This window comes from Cyprinus carpio, chromosome B17 (genome assembly GCF_018340385.1).
Source record: "Cyprinus carpio isolate SPL01 chromosome B17, ASM1834038v1, whole genome shotgun sequence".
NCBI classification, from domain to species: Eukaryota; Metazoa; Chordata; class Actinopteri; order Cypriniformes; family Cyprinidae; genus Cyprinus; species Cyprinus carpio.
The window spans coordinates 14,906,332-14,924,086 of record NC_056613.1 but is presented as its reverse complement, the minus strand read 5'-3'; the positions used below and the strand labels follow the sequence as shown (position 1 = coordinate 14,924,086).

Sequence of the window (17,755 nt, the reverse complement as noted above, 5' to 3'; positions counted from 1 at the left end):
CAGGTTATATTAATGTGTAAAAATAGGAATGAGAAAATTATAGAGATTAGAAAAGTGTTTAACGTAGCCTATAGCCTAGATTACGATGACAAAAGTCGCGCAATATAAGATGTTTACATTATACGTAAGCCTAATAAGTAAAAATCTCTTTTTAAAACAGACAATATAAAAAAAAAATTCAACGAGTGAATGAATGAATTAGCCTAATAAAATAATAGTTTCTTTGTAAACTTCGTAAGAGATTTAAGTGATACAGGTACTTTTAAAAATTGAAAAAGATATTTATTAATATTTATTTTGATGCCATATTTAATTATTCGCGATTGAAAACCAGGCAGTTTTTACAAAATGTGGAAGCTTATATTTTTAGCTGTGCTGTCATTCATTAGGTGATGTTAGGTTATCATTAGGTGATAGGCCTATTAGAATCTTGTTGACAAAAAAAAAAGTCTGTAATTTGTTGTGGAAAATCATGCCATTAAAATCGGTCCATATAGCAAACGCACTGTAGCCTACGACGTATATTTCCTTCACAGCATTGTTTTCAATCACGAAAAATTCTAACACAATTATATTCTTTTTTAAAATACTCAAAATCTCCTTACTGATTACAACTTCCCATACTAATACTCACATTTGGTAAATAGGCCAGATCCATTACATTAGCCTACTTGATTTTGGTTGTCTTAATTTTGTCTGCCAATCTATTTCTGTATCCGTGTGTAAAATGTTGTGTTAAGAAACATTTGGAGTGTCCCACCGTACAAACTTTCAGGCTTTAATGCTGCATAAGCATACAGCGCCATCTGTCGATTAGGAACCACTCTTCCTGAGGCCAGACAGCAGATAACACCTTCTTGATTTGGCAATGAAGCAGCAGCGTGCCAAAAACACTAGCCCACAGTATATGATCTTTTTCTAGCACTATGGCTTTATCACTCACCTTTGGGCTCATATCTTCCAAACTGCCATTCTGTGACTTGCACTGATTCCAGCCCATAATTATATAACTAAAGAAATATTTTGTTAACATTTAATCAGCCATTTGGACAGAATTGCTGATATCAGTGTTACACTTCTTATCCTCACTTAAAGAAACACTGAAAATCTGTCATGAGCACATAATACTTTATGTGTACACAACCAGCTGCACTTTATTATTCCAACATCTGAAGAAAGCAAAAAAAAAAAACAAAAAAAAAAACCTTTCCAGTCCACAGGCAGTGTTGTTTTGTTGTCTTACACTTGCACATAATACTAACATAACCAACCCCCAAAGTACCACACACACACACAGAGACAAACACACACGCTACATTCATAAGCACATAAACACGAAACCACAAAAGCTATAAATGCTCTCTGCTATACATTTGTCAAGTAATCGTCAATTCAACAGGTCACCACAAAATCTTTGTGGTGGTATTTCTTAGCAGAATATTTTAGTTAATATAAGACTTTATAAGTTAATTTTATAACACGTTTCTTATATATTATGACTTTTTTTATGAGTTATACAAATACTGCTGATACAGTGTTTTCAACCGTGTAATGGCAAAAATAATAATACTGATACTAATACATAATTTTATTCTAAAATTAAGCTCCAAAGTCCTTAAGAACAAAAGGAGCCTGTAAGTTTTGTTTGTTCATAGTAGCTTAAGTGCAGTTGTTTTGTTAGAAAAAATTTTTTATACGGTATATTTGGGTTTGATTGTGGCTTTTGTGGCTTAGGCACTGTGTATAAAGAAATTTGTGCTTGATCTGTAGTGTACTGTTAAATGAAATTGTGCAGTACTTTTGTTAGGATTTGTCAAGGCATTTACAGTTGGCTTAAGTGGTGATTTTGCAGTATACAGTTGGCTTGAGTTCCGTTGTTGTGCCCTTAAAGGGACAGGCAGCAATTTACAGAACACTGACTCTGTCGCTGAGCATGCCCATCACAAGCTCGTCAGACTCCGCCTCTTCACGGACATCGGCATGAGGGTTGATTAAGTGGGCTGGGTACTGAAGACCATTTTGTTCTGCAAAATGCTCCCAGCGCAAATCATCGCTTTCGTGGGTGATATATCGCTCCTGCATTTTGCACTCCAAAGTCCGCAGGTCAAGCCACATCTGGTAGTCCTGTCATAAAGATATATCTTTAGGGATCAAAAACGTTCCACACTGTTAAATAAATAAATAAAACTCTTTCTGTCTGTCTGTACTTTCAGACTGCAGTACATTTTCATGACTATTTTTAACACAAAGTACATTTTTTCATTGTTTTAATAATCTTTTGTGCTTCGAAGTACACTTGTTTTGACTTATTGACTAACATAATAAAGCAAATGTAAAGTACTTGATTATAATATTCCATTTGCTATTTAATATTTTTTAAATAGCAACTTAAATTACAAATGTGTAATTACAAATATATTTAAATACAAGTTTCAACATAAATTACATTATATTTTATTTTACCATAAATGCTTGTTAGTGCATTCAACAGTACACTTTAATCATGTTTCAAAGACTATAGAAGTAATTATGATATTGCATATAAAGAAGTCCTACTAAAGTGAGTCAGAAAACACTCAAAGTGCAGCTAATTGCATTTAATATCAATTTAAAATAGAATACACTTTCATTTGCAATTAACATGGAGATAAGTGTCTGAAAACATTATATTCAGTTCTCTGTTGTTTGTTTCTTTGTTTTTCAAAGGTTAATTTCAAAATGAGTTTCAAATATAGAGTAGAACTGGAAGAAATTTAAATTTTAAAGTTAAATGGGCGAAAGCAAAGATGTAACATGAAGAAAAAATTACAGCACATGAACAGCACTAAAATATGTTTCTAGTTATTATAATTGTCATAAAAATTTCTAAACCTCTTCTGCACATTTCCTATAATGCGTGATATCCATCACATGCTATGTCTCTGCATGTAAGAAATCATAAATTAAGATGACCAGTCACTGGCATTGAACGGTTATCTTGCCTTGTTAAGACATTAATATTCTCTTGCACAGACATGGGGGGTAATTGTGCCCCTGTTTCAGTTGCCTAATGTAACTGTGGGGGTAAACAAAGTTTTTTGTGTGCATATCATAGCTTTTTTTTTACGCAGGGCATATAAAAGTCATTATCTTCTAACCTGTAACCAGGGATGGCTGAGAGACTTGTCCACGCTGTAGCGCTTCCTCATTTTGACTTGCAGCAGGTTATTAATGAGGTCAATTGCTGTAACAACAAAACAGGTTGTCAGTGGCCAGCCTGTGGTGGAAAACCTGAAGAATTTTGTGTCCAGAAGGATAATGAGCAAAACCAACATCATGTTAACATTATTTCAAGGGTCACAAATTTCAGAGACACTCCAAAGTTTCTCAACCTTGAGGCCTCGGCGCTTTAGTCTAAGGGATCGTTTGGCATTATTCACATGAATGGGTCGTAACAAAAATTGAGCACGCTCCCACCAATCTCTTTTCTTAACCTTTGCCCTCTCTTCTCTTCATCTTTTCTTTTCCCTTTCCTTCTCTTTCACCTCTCTCTCTCCCACATCTACACAGTTTACCATTAGCTTAGCAGACGGGTAGTCATTTAATGTTACTACCCTACACTTTTTCATAATAATAATTTTGAAAAAAGAATACATTTTATATTTTGTCAACATTATTTCAAGTATTTATTATTACATTTTAATGAAAAATATTTTTACAGAGAAAATCCAAAAATATAAATTCTGTGTATTTAACATTGCACATGAATTTAAATGCTTTGCAGTAAAAAAAACTAATCTTTCCGTATATTTTGCAACTTTTTTTATGAAGCAGATACTCTTTGTTATGGCACTTAAATATTTTCACTTCACAGAAAACATGAACAAATTCAATTAAAACAGTTTTAAAACCAAAGTAATTATTAAAATGGCCATACTTGATACCAACCAAACTATATAAATAAATAAAAGTCTATGTGAATAATTTGTTCCAATTGCCTGTGTTCTTAAGTAAGTAAAGTGTGGTCTCTAGTTCTCTTGCTATTTTAATGAGGAATAAGGAGGGCATTAGTTAATAAACAGGGTCAAAGGTGAGGGCATCAAAAATCTAGTTAAGGTAATGAGATGAGGTCTGTTCTATTCATACAGATTGCATATGACTTAAAGGTAAATATTACCTATCGTAGACCTCAATTCAAGCCTTTACTTTGAATTAATACTGACCATATCTTCCTAGATCATGAACCTTAAGCTAAGCAGAAATGATTTGGGTGAGCTGAGGTCATCTATATGTACAGTCAAAGGGCAGCGATAATTAGAGCTTCAGTAGGAACATCAAGCTAAAATATGACTTCAAAATAGAGTTTAACGTAACATAACTAGGTGTATATCAGTAGCAGGCTGGCTAGAAATAGCATTTCTTGTGCAATGAGGTGATATTCGTACATTAGCCAGTGGAAGTTAATTCGTAATAACTAGTCTAATAAGGTAATTTGCATACAGCTGGCCATACGAGGTTAGATTCGCAAAATAGCTCCGTGCCTGGATTAATGCTTACATTTTGAGTATTAACACACGTATTGAATTAATACAGCTTCTGACTTGGTTTAAATAGTTATTTCAGTATTTCACAACCTTTTCAGTGTATTTACTACAAAATCTGATCAGAGACAAAATGTTTTGTTGTTAAAGGGATAGTTTGGCTAAAAATAAAAAAATTATTACCTCAGCAAAACATGTATTTGATTCTTCTGTGGAAAACAAAAGATGATATATTTGAAAATGTTTTAAAAAATTTTGTCCATATCATTAAAGTCAAGGGGGCTAAGAACAACACTATGGGTCGACCAATTTTTGTTACCGATATTAAGTTTTGTCCATATCATTAAAGTCAAGGGGGCTAAGAACAACACTATGGGTTGACCGATTATCGGAACCGATATGCCTTAATTTTCAGTTTTTTAAACTGATATACATATGCAGATAAAATATGTATATTTAAAAGGTATATTTGAAGATAAGCCTTATGTATTATAATCTTATATTTTGTATATATGTACACTTTTTCAGTTTTATTATATATTATATATATATATATATATATATATATATATATATATATATATATATATAGGTTCAAAATATCGGTGATCTGTCTACTTGATCTGTAATAATTGGTATTGGCATCAGCCCTAAAACAAAATGCATATCGGTCGACCCCTAGATTGGACCCTAATGACTTTTTTGGACAAAAAACACTGAGAAGCTTTTCAAAATATATTATTGGTTTCCAAGAAAAACAGAAACTTATACAGGTTTTGAACGGCATGAGGGTGACTAAATGATGAAGGAGTTTTCAATTTCAGAGTGAACAATACCTTTAAACACAACTTTACCTTCTCCATTCCACATTCATTGAAGGGTGTGCCACATACTATCCGTTCTCCCCAAAACTTACCCTCTGGGGTGACTGTTTTCCAGGGGTTTGGTGGGTACATGAAAGCAGCGTTCTGGATTTGGTCATGAATGTCTTCATCCTCATTAAATGGGAAGGTTCCACTGAGACTGACATAGACGATGACACCCACCGACCACATGTCAAGCGAGCGGTTGTAGCCCTTGTTCCGAAGGACCTCTGGGGCGAGGTACGCTGGGGTGCCCACCACAGAACGCCTAAAAGACTTCTCACCAATAATACGTGCAAAACCGAAATCACACAGCTTCACCTGCAAGACAAACCGCCGAATAATGAGCTTCACAATAAGCAGACACTAGGAGGAATTGGCTATTTTACTCGACTAGGACTGAGATGCACAAAAGACCAAAAAAATAACATCCTTTTGTTCTCGCGCTAGCTTTTAACACCACAGACGCCGTAATGATCAGTTGTCACAGTCTGAACGAAAGTCAAGTGAAATTATCACCCAGTTGGATGTGGTTACAATGTATCTCCTGCTGATCTACACTTTCCACCTTTGAAAAATTTGCGCACAGCAAAAAGCACCTGAGGACACAAGAACCGAGCTCAGATGTTGACAGCTCTAGTTCTTCTTCCACCTTTGCCAAATATTTGTAAATGACACGCAGTGATTTGTTTAGTATTCTTCCAAAATGTTTGCCTGCGCTCTAACAGTGAGTCATCTTTCTGCTTGAGAGCTTCCAGAGACAAGCTTGTGCAGCAGACAGAAGAAACAATGGGAGGATAATTTAGAAATCTTTCATTAGAATGTAGAGACACACACAACAATGTTGTTCATAAGATGTAATTACCATCTTTTATTTCTGCACATTTACAAAAACAGATCCATTTATGTTAATTTCGGTGTGGCCTCACTTCATTCAGATATTTCCTTTCTTTTGTTGTTGCTTCTCATTCTGTTCGAATTTTACTCACTTGTGGAAAAGAGTCAGCGGAGGCTAACAAAACATTCTCAGGTTTGAGGTCACAGTGAACAATGTTTTTGAAGTGTAGGTGGCGGAGAGCGATGAGAATCTAGGAAAAGAGTGGAATGTTGTTGTTATTATAATGTGGTATAAAACATAAAACATCATAAATAAAAAATGCAAAAGCAAAAGTCCATCCATATTTATATGGGATTGTGTGTACTGATTCTGCCATTGTTGTTCTGGAGTCAAGAGTGTGCCTGTGAGACGTACCTGCGTAACGAGAAACTTGGTGATGCGTTCTGGCAGCCTCCCCTTCTCACTTGACAGTATCATCTCCAACATGTCGCCATGGAGCTTTTCCATGACAACAAAGACACGCTCTGGTGTCTCAAACATGCACTCAAGGTTGACGATGCCGGGATGGTGGAGGTTCTACATAAGACCAATGTGACATCTGTATTAACATCTATATTAATTATAACTATTCCAAAATTGTCAATACTGTAATATTGACATTTAATAAAAACAAATTATGGACAAATATAGATTTAATATGCACCGATAATAACAATAATAATAATATGAATCTATTATATTTGTTATTATTAAAATAAATAAATATTCTATTTCTATTCTTCGATTTTTATGTCTTTAGAATGATTTTATATACACACATACATATAGTACATACATACTTTTCAAATGTTTGAGATCAGTAAGATTTTTATTGTTTTTTTAAAGAAGTCTCTAATGCTCATCAAGGCTTCATTTAATCAAATATACAGACAAAAAAACTGCAATATTATGAAATATTATATCAATTTAAAAAAGCAGTTTTCTATTTTAAGAATTAATTTATTCCTGTGATCAAAGCTGAATTTTCAGCAGCCATTACTCCAGTCTTCATTGTCACATGATCCTTCAGAAATCATTATAATATTATGATATGATACTCAATCAGCATATTAATTATCATCGGCATAGTTATATTTTTTGGAACCTGTGGCACATTTTTTTCAGGATTATTTGATAAATAAAGTTAAAAAGAACAAAATTTATTTAATTTTTTTTTCTAACATTATTAGTTTTTACTCTCACTTTTTATCACTTTATTACATCACTGCTGAATAAAAATATTAATTTCTTTTTAATTAATTCTTAATCAATAATTTTCTATTTAATTTTCATACTTTTGAATGGTAGTGTATATTCTTACAAAGGATTTCTATTTTGAATAAATGCTGTTCTTTTGAACTTTTTATTCATCAAAGAATCCTAAAAAAATGTATCACAGGTTATTAAAAAAATAAAGCGGCACAACTCTGTCAACATCGATTATAAAACAGCATATTAGAATGATTTCTGAAGGGTCATAAGACACTGCAAATTCAGCTTTGCATCACAGGAATAAATTATATTTCAAAATATATTAAAATGTAAATCCATCCATATTACTGTTTTTCCCCTGTATTTTTGTTCAAATAAATGCAGCATTAATGAGCATAAGAGATTTCTTTAAAAAAAAAAATCTTACTGATATATATAAATATATATATTATATATATATTCATAATATATATATATATATATATATCCATATATATTAGGGCTGTCAAATTTCAATCCCGATTAATCACATCCTGTTTACATAATTATGTATGTGTACAGGGTATATTATTATGTATATATAAATACACACACATAAATTATATATTTAGAAAATATTTACATGTATATACATTTATATATTTATATTCTTATATTTTTATTAATATAAAAATATATTAATATATAAACATAACATATTCTTCTTAAATATATACATGCATGTGTGTGTATTTTATATATACATAATAAAATATACACAGTATACACATATATGTTTATGTAAACAAAAACTTTTATTTTGGATGTGATTAATCGTGATTAATCATTTGACGGCACTAATATATATATTATATATATAATATATATATAATATTATATAATTCATATTAATGAGCATAAGAGATTTCTTTAAAAAAAAAAATCTTACTGATATATATAATTATTTTATTAGTTTTTGTATTGTGTGTCTTTTTTGTGTTTTTACCTGGAGAATGGCAACTTCATTACGCAGTTGACTTTCCTGCTTGGTGGGAAACCGCAGCTTATCTATGATCTTGATGGCAACATCCCTGCCTGTTTTCCTATGTTTCCCTGCATTATATCAGAAAGGATGATCTATATTGTGGTGTGCATTTTTCATTAATTGAATGTATGTGAAGTGTGGTTTATATTTAATGTGTATTTACTGTAAATATTACATTGTTTACCCTCATTACACTCATTTTACTACATACAATTTTTAAACAAATAAAAAATAAAAAAGCTCTGTATTTAAATATCAAAATATTTTTAAAAAAAATTTACATATTAAAATATTAAGTACAGTACATTTTAATACTATTAAGTACAGTGAATGTAAATATTTAAATACAGTAAAATACACATTCTCTTTTCTTTTAATACACAGATTCCAGAACATTTCCTCACCGGGGGCTCATGTCAGAGAACTTCATGTAAATAGACTGGTACATTACCTCCATAGACAATGCCAAATTGCCCAGAGCCAAGTACTTCATCAGGGAAAATCTGATACACTGTGCTAATATCCTGTAAGAAAAAGGAAACAAAATGTAAACGTATGTGCCAAAATGGGCTGTTCTCAAAGCTCAGAAGCACTGCTTGATACATCAGATTTCTTCTGATCTAGTCTTTTTTTATTTTGTACTGTAACAATGGCTGAATTCAGACCAGTAGCCTAAAGAGCTATTTCCACATCTCACTAGGACTGTGTCAGAAAGACTCGAGTAACCATGGCAACCCCATGGTCGAGCAGGTAATCAAAATAATCTCCAATAGAGGCATTGTGTGTTTATATCACACTGGAACTCAAGGTTGCAGGTATAGGCAAGCCGACAGGAAAATTGAGCTCTTGCACATGGAAACAAAGCACGATGCAGAAAGATTATGAGCTTTATGTGTGTCTCAAATATAAGAAAAAGCTTACCACATTCTCCTGGATCTGGCAGTTGGATACAGAGATGCTAATCGAGACATCTTCTGTAGGTATAAAAACAAACACAATAATAAACTCATTATGTCTCTTTTGTATTGAATGCCATATCCTCAGATTTACACCTTTACTAATTTAATCTACCAGAACAAGAAATATGTGACAATACATATCACAATAAAAGATTTTCTCAAAATCATCTCAAAGAAAATTTAAAACCAAATTAACAATTTCACCAGCACAATACTGCACTGAGGTGGCCCACCAGTGTTAAATAAAACATACTACATATAATATAATATAAAGATATAAGTATTAGATAAAAAAAAAGAAATTAGCAAATAACTGGAAATATGTTTAAGTTAAATAACTAAAATTATATCTAAAATAATAAAAATGACAAAAGTATATTGAAAGATTTATAAAATTAAATTTGAAAACTGAAAATCTTAAAATAAAGTCTAATTCAAAATATGATTTAATATAATCATAATAGTAAATAAATAATACTACAATAACATATATAGGCCTATATTTATGCTGGATATTTGCAAATACCTATAAATTATTTTATTAATATAAGACATCAAGGTGGTCATTTTCTTATTGAGTATAATAAATGGCCATTAATATTGTATTCTCCAAAATATCATATTCATTTATCATTTATCACAAAAGTCTGTGTCGAAATACTTTCCTATTACAATATGCCAAAAGCAATACATAAAAATATGCGACATGAAAGTAAAGTGGACACTTTGTAAGAACTGCTGTGAAGTTGATATTGCATGTCTCATGGCAATGCCGGACATAGTATGTACAAACTGCATTCATGCTACACACCTGCATACGCATAGAATGTATTTGAATCACGATCAACAAGGTATTTATCAAATGCAGTACATATTTGTACACAATGTAATATTACAACTGCACTGCATTTCTGTATTTTTTTGTGTTTTCCCCCCAGAAACATTCGAAGGGTCTTTGCATGAGCCCCTAAATGTTTCACCATGAAGTTCATACTGTGGTAGTTGTGATGGCCGCCGTGAGATATGCCCTTGGTGATGACAGGCATAAGTGAATGCTGGATGGCCATCTCCCACATGCGGGCCACGTCCTGTCCCACACCGCTAACAAGCACGCTGCTTCCGTAGCCCAGCGTTCCCCCTTCGGCTCGAGCCAGGTTCTCTCCCACATAGTACACCAGAGATGCTGTGGCAATCTCAAAGCAATGTGGGTTGGCACCCTCAGGCAGAAGGTTGAATGTTTTCGCTGGTTCCAGAGACAGCACCTCGGATAGAGGAATTTCCTGTTGGAGAAGGTTAAGAGGTCTTATCTGAAATCTGACACCTCAATGGTATTGCAGAGACATGCGTGTGGATCTGATGTGTGCGGTGATCCATGAAACCTATCAAGACAAACTATCAGCATTGTCAAAGGAAATGATGAAAGCCCTCTAGATACTTCCTAGATTAATTTGTTAATGTGCGTTTCAAGTATCAGACTTTTTTTTTTTTTTTTTTTTACTTGAAGTTACCTTATAGTATTTGCTCCCAGAGTCATTCTGGAACAGGGTAATACACTTGCTGTCAAGTCGCCAGTAATGTCTCTTACGCTAGTGTGAAAAAAAAAAAAAACATTTCTTAAAAGAAATGATCATGTACAGTAAAAAAGGTCACTTTGTAATTCACCTATTAATTCATAAGGTTTATAATGGAAACCCAGAGCACTTACCAACGTGTCTTTGCTGGTGAAATGCACAAGCCAGCCTTCTTTCATAACATTGCTGCTTTTCCTCTTGGTGTGTCTGATAGACTGAACCACCCGCATAAGTGGGATGTTGTTGCTGGTGGAAGGCTTACAAACATGGTGACATGTCAAAACCTTCTAGAACATGTCAACTGCAGGTCAAAAACTATTTCACAGCAATAGAATACTTATACAGTTTTGTTTCCTTTTTTATTTTGTACTTGACCTCAAACAGACAAACATCTACAACATGTTTTAACTCAAATTGTTACCTAGAACACAGCAAGACTAATACAGTAGTAAATTCAGTTTTTAATTGTATTTTTCCTGTCTTAGTGTGTATTTTATATATTTGTCCTTAATATTAAGTTTTTTTATTTTATATAATGTCCACTATAAAATAATAGTAACACTCCTGTTCAAAAGTTTGGGGTCAGGAAAATTGTTTTACTTTAAATGAATACTTTTACATAGCAAGGAAGCATTACATTGATAAAAAGATGATAATTGATTAAATTGATCAAAAGTGACAGTAAAGACTTAAACGATTTCTATTTCAAATAAATGATTTTGAAATTTATATTCATCAAAGAATCCTAGAAAAAAGAAATATTAACCAGCGCACATTTTCATACATTTTAAATTGTGATAATATTTTACAATATTACAGTTTTTACTGTATTTCCATGAAAATAAATGCAGCCTTGGTGAGAATAAGAGACTTCTTTTAAAAAACAAAAATCTTACTGACCCCAAACTTTTGAACACTACTAGTAGAACAGTACTATTTGCTGTGATTTATTTTTTTCTTTTGCATTCAGTAGTTTTTCTATGCAATCACTGACTGAGACAAGTGGGCGATAATGTATTTTTGGAGGAATGTCAACTATTTGTATTGTTGGTTTTCTTTACTGTGCTTCCAGAGGTGATGAGGAGCTACCTGATGATTCTGTTGGATTCATCTGGGTCTTGGTCTTGGAAATCTCCAAGCTCACCATGTCCAGCTTCCAAAAGAGCAGCGGAGTCTACCACCAGAGACTCTTCCATGTCATCGATAAGTGGACTATGTCTGTCCCCGTCATGGTCATCACAACCCTCCTCCATGACCACATCTGATTCAGCACCGGGACTCAACAGATCTAAGAGCCGTGATAAGAAAAGGATTGGAGCCAAAAGGAACGCAAACCAAGACAAAGTAAGTCACGTGATGTACAATGTGTGTAAAAAAGCTGTCAGTTTAACACCAGCGACCACAGAAAGCAGAACATGAAAATGAGCAGTTTCAAATTTCAGTTCAGAAAAGTACTGTTAATAATATCATACTATTATATAAATAGGGAATATTATTACAGAGCAGTTATATCATTACGCTCTTTAGCCTTTGCATCAGATTTTATGCTTACTGTTAATGTACAGAAAGAAAGTCCATTTTTATTGCTCTGGTATTATAACAAATAACAAATTATTGAGAATATCAATTTGAGCTTAAGTGTTATAAGTGATATAAACAAACAAATTTAGTCGTACAACATTACCCCAGTTTTTTCATCTGAGCACATTATGCTAAAAATGAAGAATGATGTTCACATGCCGTTTATTGTTTAGTCGAATAAATGTTGTTTTTGTCGTCAAATTGCAGTGTTGATCATTGAATCGCATGGAGATGCTAAAGTTAGACTTGCCTCCGTTTCTTGACACCTCTCCGAGGCAGTTGTTTGGCACTTTAGGTGCACATCGTTTATGGCAGTTGAATTTGCAATCTGAGACAGTGTGAGGGAAAAGAGAGCAGAGAAGAATGACAGAGCGACAGAGAGAGGGAGAAAGAGTTAAAGGGAGGAGTGAGGGAGAGAGTTTACTACCAATCTGGCACACAAACATATGAGTTCCTGTTGTGCTGGTGGCTGACAGGCTGAGACCTCGCACATTGAACACATGAACATTAAAGCTGTTTGTAACAGCCCAGCCAACTGCACTCTTTACTGCTTGGCACATGCCATATATTTCTCTTACACAAACACATCGTATATAAAAAGCAGCTGTTGTGTCACTTTATATTTGTGCTCTGTTCTAGATGACACAAAAGGATCAACAAATTCTGTGATCTGTTACACTGATAGTTGCAGTGTTATCAGAACGTAGGATCTGTAAAGCAAGCATCAATACATTGCATATTGGCACCTAATGGACTAAGAATAGACTATGTTTTGAAAAAATAGTATACCATGCATACTATTTTTATAGTGTGTACTATGTACATGCATGCATGCCATGAGTACTACATTTAAGCTACAAAACCATAGCACAGTGTGCTAAGTGCTGTCTCCCACAATGCAATGCATTTAATTTGCAATAAACTATAGGACCCTTTTCAAATTTCCAGGGTTCTCAGAAGCAGAAATTGTCATAGTCGGGTTCATTTCTACAGAGATTAACAGAAACTACAACTAATATCATTTTTGCATTCCCATTTGATAATGTTTTATAATCTTGCAAAATAGGAAAAAATATGAAGAGTTTGTAGTTTTCTGTAATTTACTGCCAAGGTAATATAACACAAGTTATAGTGTTATAAATTTACAATGTATTTTAAAATATTACAAATGAAAACTCTGCTAGATTTACAATGTTAATAACTGTGGAAAAGTGACATCAGTCTGTGAAAATGTAATTTAGCTGCAGAATGGCTAATCAAATGGTCTATTTCAACCAAGATTTTTAGCATATTCATTGCAACTGACTGATTATTTAACCATAGTGCCAAATAAATTTTTTAACAAAGCTGGTTTAAAAATTAATGGAAAGCAACCTATTTATTTACAGCATGCATTAAATTAAACACTGAACGTGTGCCAAAATTTGCACACACAAATACTATTATTAAATGTTATACTGTTTCATACGTTTTTTTTCAAAATTGCAGTAATATACAATATATTCTGTGCAGTATGCAGTATGCTAGTATTCCATTTTGAACACAGCCCTGCTGAGCCTCATTATCTGTCTAACACAGTCCATCATTCATATAATAATAACAAAACATCATATCTGCTGGAGAAATTATAGCCAATATTATATTATACACATTTGTGTACTTATCGTAATTTGTGTAATTAGTATAAATGGATATTGTGAATAAACTGCAATGGTTTCTGGACAAATTAATGATTCACAGCAATTAGTAATCATTCTGCAATGGCAGCTCAGATGAGTTAATACAGTTTTATTGCAGAGGATCAGAATTACATGGAAGCATCAGGATCAGAGGGGATTTAGACAAGGCACATTATTATGCGAAGCAATAAGATCCTAAAACAATTACTGTATGACAATAAAGCGTAATATTTTCAAGAGGATCATTCTACAACCATGGCTTCAAAATATTGAGGATAAAATCATACCTTTGCACTGTAGTCCCTGACGGAACAGGCCCTTGAGGAGCTTCTTGCAGTGCTGGCAAACAGTGGGGCGTGTGTAGGAATGAATGACAAATGTGTGTGGCACCTTCACTTTAGACAGCAGGATCTTGTCTAATTCTATGGGCCGACCTATATAGGACTGAGAGTTGGAACGGCCTCTTCCAGGAAAGATGTCTGATGGTGTTTTTTGCTGTAAACAAATAATGTAGTCTATCGTGATGCATAGGACATCAACACAACACATGGGCTATGTCACAGGTTTAACTGTGTTTTCAATACTTTGGTATTTTTAATACATATCAGGTCAATGTAAACTGTTGTATTAAATTGGGGAAAGTTGTCACACTGAGAAGAATTTAGATAATGTAATTAATTACAATGTTGTTTGTCAAACCAATTGTTCTATATTTTTGTGCACTTCCTTTTCCATATTTGCTGAAAAGCTTAATAAACAGATTTTTTAATGGCAGGTTCCATTGTGACAACTTACCCCCACATAGTGTAACAACTGGGGCATGTTGTCACAAAACAAGTTTTTAGAAGTTTGAATAGATTTTCAATAGATTTTAGCCAAGACTTTAAGGTATGTATTTATACAGAAATGATCTTCCAAAAATAAACCCACCCTGAGAAATAGTCACTGGAGTAAAGTGTGTGACAACTAAGCTGTTCAAATTAAAAAAAAAAGTTTTTGGATGTAACCTGTGACTGTGCTTTTTTGGCAGTCATTAAATTTTGCAAACGTTAAATAACTATTATCAAAAGCAAATTAAAAGTATTCATTTGTCACACAAGCTCACAGGTACTAACCCGAACGAAGTCAGCCCTCGATTAGGTGAACAAAAGCACAAGGGCTCTATGAGGTTCATGCTGAGGGAGATTGTTGTATATGCTGAGCTTTGATGAATTTGCATCAACTCAGAACAACAACTTTCTCATCAAGCTGATCTTTAATGCGCTGCTGATTGGCAAAGATGCAGATGTCTTACCACCTGTTGTGAATAGATCTGACATCACGCAGGTGTGCATAATCAACTATTCAATGTGCTCTAAAGAAAGAGAATGATCAATAGCTTCCTGTTGCCATGTTGTACACTTCACCAAAGGCCTTAAGTAGATTCACGTGGAAAGTAAGATATCGTACAGCTCTGTTCAGCTTAAATACAGATGCAGTTCATTTGCTGTAACCTGTCTAGGTGTAGGGAACAGATTAGAGAGCAGTTAACAGATGTTTGATTCTACCGTCAACAGCCGATTAACAGCTTTCTTCAAACAAACTCTACATGTGTACCACAACATTTCTAGTGTCATGTTAAAATGTCTTAACCTATTGAAGAAAAGAACTCAATATCTGGCATAATGAAATGAAGCTTCAAAACAAACGATCAAACACATTTCCTTTTACATTTTGTCATATCGCATAAAACAGGGGGTGTATGACAGACAAAATATCACAAGGCGGTTAGTTAAAGCTGAATTCGTTAGTGCCTACCTCCATGCTAGGACTGACAGGAGACTGGGCAGGAATGAAAGGATGTGTGGGGAGAGGTAGAGAGAGACACAGAGAATGAGTAGTGTTAATAAACAGGACAAGCATGCAGCACTAGCATAGGGTGAACAAACAGGGACCAAATCTATGATTTGATTATTAGGACAATTTGTAAGATTCATTTGATTTGCATTTTAGATTTTAACATGTTGTAACTGAGGAAGAAGGGAGCATTTGATCCAGTATGGTGTGGATCTAATTTTGTCATCAAACTCACCAGTAAAGCTTCATCAGAGGTGCTGGGAGACGGTTCAGCAGACACAGAGCGAGTGTTGGTCAGGCCGGTGAGGGACACGTTAGATAGTCGTCGTTTACGGATGCCGCTGCAGTTGTTTGGGATTTTAAAGGCACACCGTTTGTGGTAGTTCAGCCCGCAGCCTAGCCCAAAGAAAGTGACAAAAGACAGTCACATGGTGGTCTGTTTCTACTGCTGACAGAAGTGAACCGTTTAGACATTTACCTTCACACTTAAGCCCCTGCCTCACTAAACCCCACAGCATCTCTCCACAGTGATCGCAGAACGCTGGAGCTCGATATGAGTGAACGAACAGGGAATGAGGTCTGATCTGAAAATCCTCCACTGTAGCTGAAGCTGAAAGTTGGAAACAACACACACAAAAGCGAAATGTAGCTTCCAGCACACCAAATACAGTGTCTTATTCATACCTTTTGAAAGGGTACTGGCCTAGTGACATTTCTGTAGCTTGTGTAACAATGGATTAGATGAAATCTGTGATGTTTTGTGGTTTTAGCTGGTTTGCTGCACTTTAAAACATTCCTCCCTTTTTTAATAAACTTACACAAAATCAAAAGATAGTTAAATAAACTGTATAAAATTAACCAAAGATTAAATTAGGTTGACACCCTCATGTAAGCTAACTCTCAGTTCTAATTTTGGCTCTCTATTTCCACCCTGTATGGCACCCAGCTAATAAGCAAATAATCACACTATAATTAATAATGTGCCTGAGCTTGACCACAGCGTATTTCTGTGCTATACACTTTCATAGAAATATGTCCTTAAATTACAAAACTAGCATTATCATTTTTAACTGAATAAAAGGAATGACCCCTGTGTCGTGCTCTAGAGCACAATAATAGTAGAGTAAATATTATATTAAAAATGTATTATAATTATTTATGGGGAGAAACATCATTTGTGTAAAAAGAAATGCAGAAAGAAGCTTGAAAGAGAGGTTTGTGACACAAAAATAACCATGTCGCTTTACCCCCAACAGCATGTGGGCTTTTAATCTTTTCACTTATTTTAACAGTTACTGAATAACTTTGTGACATTCAACCAGACTGAAAATCGTGAGTCTTTTGTCTCTTAATATGTGATCGTTTCTCATTAGCTGCGTAAATCTGCAACATTTGATGATCCATGACTCACTTCACTTTAACAACCACAATTATACCTCACAATGACAACATTAAAATTGATCAAATTACCTCAGATTTGATCTTTTTTATTTATTCTCAGCTAACTGTCCTGATACTTGCAATTAACACGATCAGTGCGTTTTATTTGAAGGTGCTTTGATAAAACTGCATCTGCTAAAAACATCAATGTAAATCCTTGGTAATTCATTAAAGGATATGCAGCACCTGATGA

General features: G+C 33.9%; 1 protein-coding gene across 2 annotated transcripts in view; it reads right to left on the bottom strand.

Annotated features, from left to right (window-relative positions):
• Positions 1–1,021: 1,021 nt before the first annotated feature.
• The window catches only part of LOC109104147 (serine/threonine-protein kinase D1-like), a 36,665-nt gene continuing 19,931 nt past the window's right edge, over positions 1,022–17,755 (bottom strand). Inside the window, exons 3-20 of one of the 2 annotated variants that reach the window (XM_042742450.1) lie at positions 16,601–16,732; positions 16,358–16,518; positions 16,084–16,107; positions 14,574–14,781; positions 12,858–12,935; positions 12,116–12,314; position 11,942; positions 11,161–11,283; positions 10,964–11,041; positions 10,450–10,735; positions 9,418–9,470; positions 8,948–9,020; positions 8,458–8,564; positions 6,636–6,797; positions 6,373–6,471; positions 5,437–5,704; positions 3,138–3,223; positions 1,022–2,124 (exon numbers count right to left, since the gene is read on the bottom strand). In XM_042742450.1, coding sequence (XP_042598384.1) covers positions 1,906–2,124; positions 3,138–3,223; positions 5,437–5,704; positions 6,373–6,471; positions 6,636–6,797; positions 8,458–8,564; positions 8,948–9,020; positions 9,418–9,470; positions 10,450–10,735; positions 10,964–11,041; positions 11,161–11,283; position 11,942; positions 12,116–12,314; positions 12,858–12,935; positions 14,574–14,781; positions 16,084–16,107; positions 16,358–16,518; positions 16,601–16,732 — 2,357 coding nt within the window. In that variant the 3' untranslated portion in view covers positions 1,022–1,905. The remainder of the gene's footprint in view (positions 2,125–3,137; positions 3,224–5,436; positions 5,705–6,372; positions 6,472–6,635; positions 6,798–8,457; positions 8,565–8,947; positions 9,021–9,417; positions 9,471–10,449; positions 10,736–10,963; positions 11,042–11,160; positions 11,284–11,941; positions 11,943–12,115; positions 12,315–12,857; positions 12,936–14,573; positions 14,782–16,083; positions 16,108–16,357; positions 16,519–16,600; positions 16,733–17,755) is intronic. The other variant, XM_042742451.1, reaches the window with a different exon arrangement.